Source organism: Coturnix japonica, chromosome 2 (genome assembly GCF_001577835.2).
Source record: "Coturnix japonica isolate 7356 chromosome 2, Coturnix japonica 2.1, whole genome shotgun sequence".
In the NCBI taxonomy this organism is placed as follows: domain Eukaryota; kingdom Metazoa; phylum Chordata; class Aves; order Galliformes; family Phasianidae; genus Coturnix; species Coturnix japonica.
The window spans coordinates 91161738-91177361 of NC_029517.1; the positions used below are offsets into that span (position 1 = coordinate 91161738).

General features: G+C 42.3%; 2 protein-coding genes across 7 annotated transcripts in view; one reads left to right on the top strand and one right to left on the bottom strand.

Moving 5' to 3' along the window:
- Positions 1-6402, top strand: part of LOC107310014 (phosphatidate phosphatase LPIN2-like) — a 110872-nt gene extending 104470 nt beyond the window's left edge. For 5 of the 6 annotated variants that reach the window (XM_015855245.1, XM_015855246.1, XM_015855247.2 and 2 more), the window contains 4 exons: positions 160-312; positions 500-614; positions 1672-1775; positions 2101-2416. In XM_015855245.1, the coding sequence (XP_015710731.1) occupies positions 160-312; positions 500-614; positions 1672-1775; positions 2101-2245 (517 nt within the window). In that variant the 3' untranslated portion in view covers positions 2246-2416. Of the gene's footprint in view, positions 1-159; positions 313-499; positions 615-1671; positions 1776-2100 lie in introns of all 6 variants that reach the window. The other variant, XM_015855244.1, reaches the window with a different exon arrangement.
- A 1441-nt stretch (positions 6403-7843) lies between these two features.
- EMILIN2 (elastin microfibril interfacer 2) overlaps positions 7844-15624 on the bottom strand; it is a 29913-nt gene continuing 22132 nt past the window's right edge. The window contains 2 exon segments of the mRNA XM_015855252.2: positions 7844-12041; positions 12340-12474. Coding sequence (XP_015710738.2) covers positions 11704-12041; positions 12340-12474 — 473 coding nt within the window. The 3' untranslated portion in view covers positions 7844-11703.

The following is a 15624-nucleotide window of genomic DNA, read 5'->3' on the forward strand; positions in this document are numbered from 1 at the left end:
ATAACGTAACACTGGAACAGTCTTTTCCTAGGAGCTGGTGCAGCTCACCACAAGTCCATACCTAAATCAGTGCTTCTAGGCATTGTTGCAACAGGATATTTGTGTTTACAAAGAATGTCTTCAACAGTAAAATGAACTAAGTTGATATTTCTTTTCTAGAAATGGCTACAAGTTTCTGTACTGTTCTGCTCGTGCCATTGGAATGGCAGATATGACTAGAGGGTACCTACACTGGGTGAATGATAAAGGAACAATTCTTCCCAGGGGACCTCTCATGTTGTCCCCCAGCAGTTTATTTTCGGCCTTTCATAGGTAAGCATGCAGGATTTCATACATCTATTTTTTGCTCCCCATCTCAGAGAAAAAAAGCAAATTTAAAAGATTTCAGATGCTAATCATTATAGTTGTAACCAAACATTTTACTCTGCTAGATCTGCTAGATGGAGGATATCCACTATTTGCTCATGATTTTAAGACTGACATTTGAATTTTTTTCTAGGGAAGTAATAGAAAAGAAGCCCGAAAAGTTCAAAATCGAATGTTTGAATGATATCAAGAATTTGTTTGCACCCAGTAAACAACCTTTCTATGCTGCTTTTGGAAACAGGCCCAATGTAAGTCTGAGCTTTTCTAATTGAAGGGTTAAAATGCGTGGAATACTTGGGAAAGAAAGGAAATGGGCTTTTATTGTTGTGTCTATTTAAGTTTGATATGGCAATGGGACACTGGTATTTCTCTGAGTTTGGTCATGAAAGTTCAAATGCAGATACCTTAAATGAAAGCTGCCAGAATTCTTCAGATTTTCCTCAATCTTGAATCTTTTTTCCTATCAATACAATTCCTGTACTTTGTCTGCAGCTATTGCAACCGAGCAGGGGAGGAGGGGGGGTATTCCAAAGAGGAACAGTGTCATGAAAAATAGCATTGTGTGGTATAGATTTTGTGGTGCATATCTGTGGTCTGAGGCTTGAGAACAAGAGTTACAGGGTTTGAGGTGTCTCGCTCCAATTTAGGAGTGAGGCAAAGGTTCTGAAACGCAGAGAAGATGGTCAGAGTAGCGAGGTCTCAGGAAGTGGAGTCTCGGGCAGCGAGGTCCCTCGGAGCAGAGTCTCGAGCAGCAATCCCAGAAGAGATAGTAGGCAGCAGTAGGACAACGGTGGAGGAATCTGAGGTCAGATACCTAGATGCCCACAAAACTGTGGTTTGTCCGTGCCCTTTTTATCCTTCTTTCCAGCCTTCGAGAGATTTCGGGACGGCTCGGGTCAGAGTCTTGTGATTTCCTCAGAGATGTCAATCTTCCTTGAGATGGGCCAACACAAAAAGACCACTCAAGGGCCATTGATCAGTATCTTATCTCCCTTTCGTAGCTCCCGGACTTGTCCATCTCCTAAACAAAGGGATTTCTCGAACCTTGGTTCCTGTGTATTTCAGACAAAGGGAGTCCTGGAACCTTGGCCAGGACTTGCCTGAACTTGTCCATTTCAGCAAACTTTGAGACAGTACTGTAAAAAGCATGGCTTCTTACATGAGGGAGGAGAAGTGTTTTGTTACGGTGTACTTTGGGGGTGGTGGTGGGGTTTCTGTCTTTTCAGGGTCAGTTTTACTGTGTGCTTTTCAGTATATCACAGAAGGAAATAACAAAGTATGTGCATTTGTTTGTGCTTTTTGCAGGATGTATATGCCTATATGCAAGTGGGAGTTCCAGACTGCAGAATATTTACTGTGAATCCAAAGGGTGAATTGATCCAAGAAAGGACTAAGGGAAACAAATCTTCGTAAGATCATTTTTATTATTTCAGTTAGAGAAGGTATTTGGGAATGAGATTGCAAAATAATTGTATGTAATAGGAGATCATAAGGAATCATCACGGTCACAAGACAAATTTTTATTTGCCAGAGAATGTACAATTTTGGTTACTTAACTGAAACTCCTCAAGAAGGGAAGTAAACTGGCAAAACAGAGTTGAAAATGGCTCCTGAAGTAGTAGCATTAGATAATACTTAGTTTTCTGGTCTAGACTTGTAAAGCTCTTTTGGCTACAGTTGAACAGTGGCTAGACTGTTAAATAATGGTTTTTCTTTTCTTTTGTTTTAATATAGGTATTACAGACTAAGTGAGCTTGTGGAACATGTGTTCCCATTGCTTAATAAAGAACAGAGTTCTGCATTTCCGTGCCCAGAATTTAGCTCCTTTTGCTACTGGAGAGATCCTCTTCCTGAACTTAACATGGAAGACCTGGCCTGAATACTTGTCACCTAGAAATGGAATTTCGTATTCAGCTATTCGACTTCAGTTTAAATGTGAAGAACTTTGTTAATGAAGATGCTAATTTAAATACTGGTACCATAAGTCTTAGTAAAGGAATCACTTTAACTCCGTTGGTGTAAGACGAAGAAAATGCAAAGCTGCTGTCCAGTTTTTTGTGGGCTTTTGATTACTTCTTTTCTTGTCTGTTTCTTTACTGCCTGTCTTTGTATACCTGTTCTGAGGCACTTGAGATTGGTCTGTCATTGATGGCCATGGTACCCAAGTGCTTCGTGGCAACTAAATGCTGAGTGACTTTGCATTTTCATCAGTCAGACCTTATTGTAAGCATAGATCTTTTTGTATTAGTCTTAATAGTATATTTTCTAAAACGAAGCCAAAAAGTATACGGAAACTGCCAAATAGAATGTCAGACCTATTAATAAAAACCACGGTCTAATGTTCAGATGGGCAATTAGACTTTTTTGCAGAGGATGCAGAACCGAATATGGTGTGCTCTTTCTCCACTAAAATACAGAAAATGTGTGGCCATTACTAGGCTGACAGTGTGAAGACACAGAATTCACCTTTCAATGTAAATATGTCTTCTGTCACATGTGCGACGCTGCTCTTGTACAGCTCATGCTCAAACTAACTCTGCTGCTTTTTATTTTTTAATATGCAATGCTTAAACTTTCATAAGCTTGTTAAAATGAAAGCTATCGTCAGATACTTGTTGCTTTTGTTGCTTTCAGGCTGCACTATTTCATGCTAAATTTTACATCAAGAGAAATCTTGAACGTTTCTCTAAGAGCTGGGGAGCTGGCATTTTGATTTCACTTTCATCATGGAGGTGTGTGTGTGTGTGCTATGTAGGCCAGTAAAAAGTATGTTCAGATTATATTCAGGGAATTGTTGTACTAAAAAAAATAGTATTTAATTTTGTAATTATCTACTGCAGGTCTTTCCAGAATTCTGTATTGCAGATCATCACTAGCTGGAAGGAACTGTGGCTCAATAGTGAGATTCCAGGTATAAGAATGGTTAAATGCTGCAGAGCAGAATAAAACCTTTTTTTTTCTTTTTTTTTTTTCCTTTTTGGTTTATTCACAAACATTGTGCTGGTCATTCCTCAGGTTCAGATCAGAGCCTGAGAACAAACTGCATTCCAGGTCTAGTGTTTATCAGCTGTGAAAACTGCTAATTAATTTTTCTTTCCAAAAAATACTTGAAAACAAGAGAAAAGTGGCTCTGCTTTTTAAGTGGAGTTAGTACATTTAACCTCCGTAGGACAAGTCTGTGGTGAGAATTATGTGCTTCTAGTCCTGAGGGCTTAATGCCTTCAGCCATTTAAACTTACAGCACCCACATAAAGTTTGGGACTGCTTTTCTCACACTTTTTAAGCAAGAAGTTGCTGAGGCTGCGCACCAAGGATCCTGGCCAGGCTCTGGGGCCGAGCTCTCACCTTTGCCACTGGGAGTTGTGTAAAGAAAGTCATCTCTAGAAGGTACTTGTATGGCTACTGCTGCAGTGCCTACCCAGGGCTGCTTCTGAGAGGTACATGGCTTGGCCAGGCCCTTCTGTCACAGCTTATTCGGCCTGGGTGTAGGAGATGATCTCTGTTACGCTAAATGCAGAAGTGCATTTAGGGAATTTTACCTCACCCACAGGAACGTTGTCTTCATCAAGCTGAGTAGTCATAACGTAGCATTCTCATGTAACGCCAGCCTAATGCTAGTCTATTTGTGAATTGCACGGGGGCAGTTAATTTTAAGATTGCTATATAAATCAAATTTCCTTTTATTTTCTTATAAAATTCCAGTATATTACTGTAAAGCATTAGAAAGGAAGGGGGGTCAGGGAACAGGATCCACATGGAAGTTCTCTGTCAGAATGGGATTATGAGGATGGGAATTAAAATACACCTGACTGTCACTGTGTGCCATGTGTGTTAACTGGCTTGAAGGGCATCCTTATACAATGAGAACAATACATTCAGTGACAGTTTCAGCAAATTCCTGCTCCTGTCATCAACCTACTGAGTGTTTAAGTGGATTTCACGGGATTCAACTGAAAGCATATTTTGCTCTACTGCATTATTTTATTTGCACTATGTCAGAAGCTTGCAAACATCATTCCATGAATCTTTTCCTTTCTTTTTTAAACTTTTACTCCCTGGGTTTCTGTAGAAACTTACATTTTCATGATCACTAAGTGCTTTGAGAATGAACAGGATTTGAGCTTTTAACTCACTTAAATACCTTAAGATATCTAAGAATCCACGTAATATTTTAATTGCAAGTTGCAGTAATCTGTGTGAAGATTCTATTTTTCATGAAGATGATGAGACTGCCTCTGCTAAAGCAGTCCTTTGTGGAAGTCAGAGTCTTACATACCATCCCTGGCTTGTTCTTGGTGGCCTTGATGTTACGTAAGTTTGGGGAAGGGGGAACGCTTTGAGAAAAATGCTGTTTATTTGCAGTGGGATTCCAAACTGTGCAGATTGTTACCAAGGTTTGGCTGTGTCTTTGTTCATTCTTACTTTGGTTATTATTATTATTTTATTCTTAAATTCTATTCATCTTTCTGGTTTGGTAAGAAGAGAAACTTGATTTTGAGATCAGCAGTGAGAATTATTGTATCAAGCATACCAAATGCATACGATTGCAGATAATGTGAATATGGATGTGGCTACAGTGAGCTCCTCGTTCTGCTGACCTGTTGTTTTGCGGTATAGGGATGTCCAAGATGTTGCATACTTAAAGATTTTGCTTTCCAATCTCTGTTAACAGCTGCCCTTTTTGGTTTCTGGTGATATGTAAAAGTGTTCTTGAGTATTCCTGGTACAAGTAAGGTTGGTTGATTTGGTTTTTGTTTTGTTTTTAATTTGACTCATATGCAAAGCTTTGTTCAGCTTGTTCTAACCCTCCTTGCGTACAGAATATGGGTTATTGTACTGGTCGTTGCATACCTACATAGTTAGGAGTACTGGACACTTCACTGACAAGGAAAGACATCTCATTACTACCAAACTGTAGGCTTGTATTGCAATATTAATATGAAGGGGGGAACATACAGAGCCTGTGTTAGCCTGTCCTTTGTTACCTTAGTTGAGAGAAGTGGCCTGAAATCGGGTTTGAAAACAAGTTGTGCTATACTTACTTAAAACTGGTGCAAGTCAGATATTCTTTCTATGAAAGAGGAACTTTCTAAGTGTATGTGTGTGTCAGCACATGCACCTCCCCGTTAAGACTGTGTTGTTGAAGATGCAGATCCACTTAGCGTTGGAACCATCTCAAAAGCTGAGTCGGTGATACCTATCCGGGAACATATAAAGGAGAACTGCGATTCAGAACTTGCTAGTGACTCAGACGTTACCCATTGGTGTGATGACTTAAAGATCAGTAACTTAAGTGGTTCACATTTCTGGATTAATTTATTTCTTACTATTCAAAGCATGCTTGTGGTTCAAGAGGTTGGACTTAACCCCTGACAGTATCCAACTGCATGTGCAATATGGCTCGTGTATCCTCAGCTTCCTGTCCTTCTTTGTTTTATGTTTCAACTGGAAAGGTTTTAACGCTTGTGTCATCTTACTTACGGAACTTCTGAAGCAAACACTGAACCTGCTTATGGTAAAGACAAAAATAAATGAGATTTCCTGTTAATATCTCATACAAGTCTTCCAGAAAATACTGTCATATAAATAAGAGTTGTTTAAACGGCTTTAATGCGAATTGATAATGAAATGTCAAAAATATATGATGGATTTGAGAAGCCTTTCAAGTGTCACTTTTGCCTAAAGTAGTGTTAGTTTCCAGAGTTGAATCCTGTTGAATAGAACGGAATTGTTTGGGATTTATTTTTTTATTTACAGTGCTAATTATTTCCAGATGAAAGTTACATTTGGGTTCGTTTTGAGGATAGGAGAACTTCTTTAATAGTTTGTTTCATTTTTACATTGAAGATGTGGAATATCTGATTATTCAGGCAACCCAATCGCTAATAAGGTAGCGTGTTTAAAGCTGTCAAATCTGTGACCGTACCAATAGTGGTTTTTGTTAAGACTGGACTCTCTCGGGTGCAGTAACCCACACTGAAGTGCAATGCATATTGATGTTGAGAACAATGTTATCACAATAAACAACCTTAAACTTACTTTTTTCTTCAGTTTGTACCTAGGAATTGTATTTTTGTATCGCTAATTTAGTGAATGTTGGCTTATTTAAATTGCATTTATATTTACGTTTAGAGTTGCTCTACTAAGGACAACGATGCATTTGCTCTCTCGCACTTGGTTAACTTCTGGAGTATTTATACAGCTGACAAATTATTGCTGTAATCAGACTCACATGTCTGCCAATACCAATGTTTGCTTATAACTATAATGAAAGTAAATGCGTTATTAATGTCAGGTAACAGATGCGCTGTAATCGTAGATACATCCTGGGAACACACCATCTGCCTTGAAGAAAATCCAGCCACTATGTAGCGTAAGCACTCATAAATCTGCCCTAATTTGGAGTTTTATCCTAATTCTGTCGCAGCTAACTTTTTCCTTTCAAGGCAAAGTATTGTCTTCCAAGACAGCTGTTTAATTTGCTTGAGGTAATTATTGTGAGGTCATCTTGGAAAAGGGGATCTCAAGCTTTTGGTAGAAACTCACCCTTCCTGGCCTCTTGCTCTTGTGGGTAAATGCAGCTGACTAGCAGTCTAACAGAGAATCTTCAATCAGAGTTAAATGTATGACAGATCTCCATCAAAGTGTGAATCACTGATCGAGTGTTATCTCTGGCACTGCTGTTGCCAGTGCACTCTATCTCTCCTTTGCCCAGACAGAGCTTAGTGCTAGTTTTATCTCCTGCTCCGGTGGCAGAATTCCCACGTGTATTTGTAGTGCCTTGTGATTCTGCTCATGCACAGAAACCTTCTCTTCACATCTGGGTGCTTCACAACACTGCCCATCTGCCTGTGAGGTGGCAGGCCTGGCCTCCTCCCTGTGAGAGGGGAGGGTGGCGAGAAGGGGAGGCCACAGCAGGGCTGTGTGTGGAAATTCCATAGCTGTTCCTGGGTCTTCCAGTGCCTACATCCAGCATGTGAGGGCTCAGTGTTGTTACATAGAGTTTGCTCCGTTCTTCCTTCCCAGCTGGGCTTCTGTGTGTGAGTTAACCTCCGCTTTTCCCACAGTCACACGGTGAAGGAGAAGGGAGGCATGTGGCCCTAACTATGTTCTGATGGCTGTGGCAGATCTGAGGCTCTTCTCGGTTTCTGCCTGCTCAGTTACTCTCTTCCACCCCTTTTCTTACTGTTTCTCCCTCTTCCTACCTGTCCGTATTTCGTCCTGACTTCTTATAAAACTTACTCTCCCCAAACCATTTGGAGATTAACTGAAATAGCCAGAAACAAGGGCAGCTCAGAGCTGCGTTGGCAGAACTTCTGTACTACCACAAAACCGGTACCAGTGCCTAACACTAAATTAAATATACATATGCAAACTTGACTAAGAAACCAGAACCTGAAGTTCTAAAGGTGGTGGAGAGCAAGAATTTCAGCTTACAACAGGACTGCGTTCATGGGAAAGCAAAGGAGCACCAACATCACAAAGTAGGCAGGCTTTATTTGGACATGGCAGCAGTTGGTTTCCACTGAACAGTTTTATTCCTGTTCCTGGGTATCAGTTTTTGTACACCTGTGTTTGTATGTATACATATGCACACAAAGCATACACTCAAATGAGCTGTTCTTTGCTGAAGAAAAAAAATTAATACTTTTCTAATACAATCAAGATAGCAAAATGCATAAATGCCAAAACCTGCTTATGTATGAACATGTCTTAAGGTGTTCTTTGGAGTCTCCTGCGTACAAAGGATTGGCAGAGCTGTTATTTCACACCTTGTCTCAAGTCTGTAGGAGAGCTGGCTTGACTACAAGTCTGCCTCGTGCCGACAGGACGTGCCCCAGCTGATCCTTGGTGCTGGACAGTCTGCTCTCTGTGCCGTTATCTTGGAGCAACTTGGAACCAAAGCATAGCTGCTAGTCAAGCCACAAGGAAGCAAATGTTCCTTCCATCCCCAAGCTGACAGTGTGACAGCATTTGTGGTTCTGGTGTAAATATCCATATCCACTACCACACTGTGCTGTGAGGACTTACTTAGCAAATACAATGCTCCTGAATCATAGAATAGCCTGAGTTGGAAGGGGTCCATTATGGTCATCAAATCCAACTCCTCAGGAAATATCCCCAGGAAGCAATTTGCTTCTGATACTAATCTCCAGCTTACAGCTGAAGAGCCCTTTGTGTGCTCCCTGTGCCTTTGGGCCTTTTCAGGCTCTAGTGAGGGCTCGGCATGCACTTTGTTTCAAGTTGCCTTCCGTGCCTTCTACTTACAGCTGTGTTTCTTTGGCTGTTTGTAGTGGTCCTGGAATAGCTGGTTATCCTCATCAGGCTCATCGGATGCTCCATCAGTAGAACTGTGCAGAACGGCTGCAAGTAACCTGTGGTACACTGAATGGCCGTAGGGTGGGATGCTGTAGAAAATCCTCACTACTCTGAGTGGTCGGTATAGTAATGTCTGTTTCCTAAGTCTTAACGGCAAATTAAATTAATGAGGTAGTTTCATATGTTTTGTGGTGAAAATTTGCCTTCTTGCTTTGCTCCAAGCTTGCCTATGATTTCTTGCAATTACAGGTTTGTTTGGCTCTCTGCTGCCTTTCCCATCTGCTCTAGGATGCAGTGAGTTTGGCTGGAGCAGAGGTACGTTCTCTGGCTGTCAGCTTGCTGGTCTGTCCTGTTCTGATAGGAAACAGAAGCACAGGGACAACAGATAGTTTTGCTTGATTTACTGAAGAATATTGCCTTTATGTTTTAATCAGGTTCTGACTGAAGCAGCAGATGGATCTGATTCCCCCTTTCCTACCTTACAGCATCTCAATCTTCCCAGCTGGGCAGGTATTATGCCCTGAAAGCTCTGAGAAGATAGTGAATGGGAAACTATCCCTAAAAGTTGTTCTCAAAATACACCCCGAGAGCCACTCCTGCTGTGGTATAGTTTAGAAAATGCTTTACAGCTGCATATGAAAACTGGTCGTGTTGCACTGTATGGGATCACTCTCAGATCCCAGGTGCAAGGAGGAGGTTCCTGGCAGTAGACATTGCTGTGCCATGAGGGTGCTGTGCTCAGGAGGATGTGTGTGCTGGAGGTAGCAGCCTGGAGAAGCAGTTAGGTGAGAATCAGGTGCCGAATCCTGCACAGCTCCAATGCTAAACTTTCGCCGCTGATTCTTAAAAACATTCCTCACTTGGAGGGGAAAAAGCAAACACTGAAGAGGTGGTGTTTGCCAGCTGGGACTCCCCAGGCACTCAGCTCGTTTTGTTTGTTTCCATGAGTCATTTTTAGAACAGGCACCAAAATGCAACAATACTGAGTCACACAGAGACAGCAGCCAACTTCTTAGAGCACACAGCTTTCTTGAGGAGAGGAGAAAATATCCTAAAAGGAAAAACGCCTCTATGGCTTTCGTATATAATGAGAAATTGAATCAGAATATACAGTTGATGTAACTGGCTTTCAGAAAGACAAAGAAGGAATCTTTCCAGTCAATTTCCCTTTGGTTTTGAGAAGGTGTGGGAGAACAGTGGGCTGTTGAATTAGAACAGAGGAAAAGACAGTCTTGAACAGGCAAGCAGTTTCTAACTGCATTCTAATGGCTCTGGAACAGACCAGGACAAGCTCAGGGCAGGGAAAGAGGCTGGCTCCAGTCCCCAGGCTGCCAAGTGTGCCAGGTGCTTTTGGCTGCTGCTTACAGCTGCTTCTGCACCAGCAGCCTCCCTGCTATAGAATACATCCAGCCCTACCTCCTTCTTAGCAGCAACACCCCAACTGCTGAAAATCAGGTGCCGAGAGACCTTCCTCATCCACATGCTTTAAAAATCTGCTGGCCATTTCCTTCCTGTGCTCCTTCCTATCTGCAAAGGCACTGACGCAGAGCTCCTGTGGGGATACAGCTTTTTCTGTCTGCTTTTCTCTAAGGCAGATCAACTTCCAGGATGTGATCATTTGTTGTGGGACAGCCCCATCTCATCGCCTGGAAACAGTGTTATTGGGGAGTATCTATTCCAAAACTATGCAGTGAAGGCAAGGGTTCATTTGACCTCCTCCTTAGATGGGAAAGGCTTCAGTTGAGGACTTAAAGCACAAGTTCTTCCTTCACGTAAAGGGATCATCTGATCTGTGCTATGAGAAGCTGTTCTGGATTTGTAAGAAGGAAAATGTACTACACAAATCACTATGATGATAAATACAACTCTGGGCAGGACTATGAAAAGACCATCATCTTATATAACATATAGATGGCAGTGAATAGTCCTGCCCTTACCAAAGCAAGGGTAAGATTTTTTTTCCAGCCATACAGGAGCTCAAAATGTTAACTCTAAAGAGACAAAAACACCATCTTTTTTGCCTTCGCTGAGAAGCAGCTGATGGGAGAAAGAAAACGTTGCACTGAATGGGCTTAAGCTAAGAGGAAAGTTGCTCCACCCATAGCAACTGATGCTGAATGGTGAAACAAAGCTGACTTGAAGCAGGAGGCTGCTAAAGCAAAGTCAGTGCCACTGGCACGTTGTTTGTACATTGGACAGTACTGGCTAAAAAGTCTGTTTTCCCATATCATCTGCTTTTCCTCTGGCTTATCTTTTACAGTGCAACAAAGAAGAAAAAAAAAAAACCTTTGTAATGCAAATACTGTAGGAGTTCCAGAAAACAGCACTGTGAAAAGTTTTTAAGTTAAGTTTTCACCCACCCAGTGAAAAGCTGGGGCAAGGGATGCTCCTCCTTGCACAGTGCTGGAGTCACTCATCCCTTCTCTAAGCTTTGCACTTGGTCCTTAAGGGGGGGAAAAAAGAACCTGATGCAGACATTGTTCTGCTTTGCACCACTGTGGTTAGCGACTGCTTTTTGGTTTGTGAGAACGTACTGACACAACGTATTGCTAAAGAACACGAGGACTAGGAAGTCATTGATGGTGTCCTGTAGAATCTCACTTTCTTGTCCCTGCTTTACTGAAAGCACAAAAATAGCTGACTGCAGCTGTAAACTTCAGCTAGGATGTAAACTCTGATACACTTGGGATGCTGGTAGAGATAAACTGGGGATAAAACTGAAAAGGGTATTTAACAGGGGATAAGAGCACAGTGGAGAAGTGTCTACTCAGAATGCAATTGTTGTTTAACAGCTGTTCTGTCTGTACAGGTAAACAAGGACTTGGGAAAGAACCAGTTTGGCTACAGAACCAGGTCTGCTGAAGCTACCTCTGGTAACCAGGGACAAGGAAAAGGTTTCATTATAGACAAACTCATCACTGAAATCAAATATATAAACTGAATATATTAAAGCTTTGAATTTTATTACACTTAATTTCTTCGGAATATCTTACCCTTCTCTCCTGTTTGACGGTGGACCTAAACATGGGAAATAGAAGGATAGAGGAGAACCCCACTGAACGTGGAATACATTTCGTCAGAGTCTGTGTAGGCCAGTTTGCCTCCTGTTACAACGACATTTACTTCATCTCCTGCTTTGAGGTGAAGAACAAGGTGGAAAGTTCCAGGACCACCACAGGTCCGTTTCCCCGAGTAGGGTTTGTGGTATTCTAGCAGTTCCCTTCTGTACCCAGCCGTGTGCAGCTGAGCAACGCTTGCATTGGAGACAGAAAGCACTGCTTCAACGTACTCATCCCTCTCTGGAGCCAGTACTGCTGTGATCAGGTAGCGCCCTTCATACGGCGATGTGAAAATGCCTGCGGGAGAGAGACAGGCTGAGCTTGTCTGAGTTGGTCAACACAGAGAAGCCCAAGCACTTTATGCACAATGACAAACACAAAGCAACATGGGCTGCCCATTGCTCACATGGATAACTGTGATAGGATCAGCTCAGGCAGCTGACCAACTGGAAGCAGTTACGAATGGAAAGGGGAGTATTGAGCTACAGGACTCTTCCATTACCGTTCATTTTAAAACTTCCAAGCTCAACATGCAGGAAGTACCAACACCACGGGGATGTACACTTAAGACTTAAGTCCATTCTTTATCTGTTACCTGTATTGGGGTTGTAATAATCCCCATCATTCACAAGCACTTTGTTAAAGTGAACCACACCAACATCACTGGAGAAAGGCTTCTGCGTCAGCCCGGCTGAAAAGGACACCAGAGAGGCCGCAGCAGCAGCAGGTCCTAAAACGGGTAAGAACATGACTTAGGGTTCCTTCAGGGCAACAAAGCCTTTTCCTGTAATGGTTTATAATCCAGTGTGTCTGTTCCCACAGGTACCCGACTCAGCCTAGCCCTTGAGGGATGCCAGAATTAGCAGAATACGTACTGCTGGCCCAGGCCCCAGGTGCCTCACCATAAAAAAAGACATTAACTGAGTTCTGTAACACTTCCCCCTTGGCCACAGCCTCCCAGCTCTGGCTGAGGAGTCAGAAAACTGGCATTGCCTACGCGTTGTTTTTCCTTCTAAGGAAGAGGTATGTGGCTCATAAATGCTGCAAGTGGAAATCCTGTCCTACCTGAATTCAGCAAGCCTCTGCTATAAAATTTCCATGGGATTCAGGCTGCTTCTGGACTATATCTGCTCTATATCACCATCACAGTGGCAACTGAAGTGCTGAAGGTCTATAGCTCGTGCCAGCTTTCCTAGTTAAGTTGAGAAGCTGCATACAGCTCTGATCTCCTCTGCTAAAGAGGCATGAAAACATCTACAAAAGTAGCAGGTATTCCAACAAACAGAACCATCACTGGGGCTCTTCTCCTTTTGGGGGTTTGTGCTGAGGGACATGGTTTAGTGAGAGCTATTGGTATTAGGTGAATGGTTGGACTGGATGATCTTTTAGGTCTTTTCCGGCCTTCCCTATTCAGATTAGGATCCATGCCACCTCTGTGCTGTACCAGCCCTTGCTCCTTGCTCTGCCTCCCTTAAAATAAATGTTTGTTTCCTCTTTCTCTCAATTTCACAGTGCCCATCAGCAACCAATGATACAACCATTCAATTCAATACAGAAGAAGTGACAAATCTAAAAAGAGAATATATCAATGCTGTGCTAGACTTTTTCTTTCTTCTTTTTTTCAGAGTAACTTGGCATAGACACAGGGGCACTTAAGGGAAGGAGATGCAAATAACCACCAGCAGTTCCCTTTGGGGCTATTAACCAGATGCCTCGTGTATCTTCAGAAATCTCATTCAGTACTTTGCCTGCTTTGTGAGCATGAGACAGAAGCCCTTTTAGCTGCCAGTGCACGTGCAGGAGCTCCTTTGAACTGAGATGAAGTTGTTTGAAAGGACCCAAATGAATTGCAGGAAGTCTACTTAAGGAGCTCCTGCAAAGTTCCAGCACTTTAACATGACTTTCTACTCTCAGCTTACTCTGATACTCAAACCAACTGTTAATGGACATCAGCTAACTTCTCACCAACTGACTCAGACAGGTTCCTCTCACCTACAGCCACACAGTACAGATGGTGCAAACTCTTCAGCTTGCCTGCAATCGCTGTGCTGCAACTCACAGCACCTACGTACCATCCGGACGGGGAAGTGACTCCTGTCCTGGCTCACCACAGCTTCCTTTAGGTTTTCCTGCACTGACAATAACTGCTTGAATAGACTTTAGATTATGCTGCTGAAGTTGCTTCAGATCTGCAGCCTTGTTCTTTTGAGCCATCAGCTCGGTTTTATGAGTACTGGTCTAAGAAGAAGTCTTAAATGCCTCTAAATATCCTGTAGATTAGTTTAAAGGTTGTGGATGTCCCATCCCTGCAGGCATTCAAGGCCAGGCTGGATGTAGCTCTGGGCAGACTGGTCTAGTGGTTGGTGATCCTGCACACAGCAGAGGGGTTGAAACTACATTATCTTTGGGGTCCTTTCCAACACAGGACAATCTATGATTTCCAGCTGGAGCTGTGCCTGTTAGAAGCTTTCACAAGTCCTACCAATATCTCTCAGCCTTATGGAGAAGTGATCCAACCTCCCACACATCCCCACCTGCAAATGCTTTTCCTCACCCAGAGATCAGTTTCTCCAGACAAGAGCTGGGCTTGGAACCTCCACGCTCTCACTGCAGCTTGTGATGTGGGATTACAAAGAAATCAGCAAGAAAAGCTTCAAAGCATTTGAAAGCTAGGAATCGCATACACCATCCTCATGAAGAAATAGCTTGACAGAGAAAAAGCTTCACAAGGCCTGTGAGCTCTGCTAAAGTCACCTGTTTCTCTTACTGCTTCTGCTTTACAAATCTCAGCCAGGAAAGGTTTGCCCCGCAGCTGACCTACTGTTCCCTGCACAAATATCTGTCCTCTACCCAGGCCTTGAAGTCTGTTTCTTTGAATTATGCTGTTTCTTCATACAAGCAGTGACAAAACACAACCACCGGTGCAATGCCTTCCACTGCACTGAATCATTAATATGTAATAACTAGAATTTGTTCCCAGTCAAACAATCAAAAGACAGAGCTAAGTAAGAGAATCCATTATAAGCACAGAAGGAGAATTCATGTACCCAGTACACTTTTTCATCAAATCAAGTTAGGGTAGTATGGTTAGGTTGTGGTTAGATAATGTTTAATGTCTTTTCCAACCTGAGCAATTCTGTGATTCTATGATTCTATAGTATAGGGTTTGATCTTTGTTCAAATTACAATTTCAGCATCATAAAATGTAGAAGACTGACAATAACGTCATCAACTGTAGTCCTACTTGCTTTAGGTATAAAAGACTCCTCAGTGTCTTACCTAAGTCCTTCCTCCAATAAACCCCAAATCTTCCCTTTCTCAGCTGTTAATTTCTATAACTCTGTCAACTGCTGTGTTCTGCCCCGAAGAGCTCTCTGTCACTGCTATTTATAAGCATTCCCCATCCATATGATTACAGTCAGTGGGTGTAAATGCCCCAACTCCAATAAGTAAAATAGCTCTTTGTGCCACATCACATCTGTACCACACCATAATAACTGCTTTCTATGACCTTACCTGACCTCATGGTTTGCAGGGCATTTTGGGTGAAGTGTGACAGATTGTCAGGTGTGTCTTATACTGAGATAGTCTTCAGAGGCATAGATAGGAAAAATAACTCCTTGGTTGAGCCTGCCTCTCTGTAGATCTCAGGGTGATACCCTTTGTTGTAACACGTTCTACCAAGCAGCTATCATGCACACCAGCTACTCCACCCTGCCCTTCTAACATTTTTAACATGCATAAATTCATCCGGTTTTAGCATAAACCTATTAAAATACTGCTGCCTGTAACTGCAGAAGTTTGTATAAAGAAGAATAAACCCCCAGGAATTTCATTTATCACAGAAATCTAGGCATTTATACTGACTTTGCTGGCATCA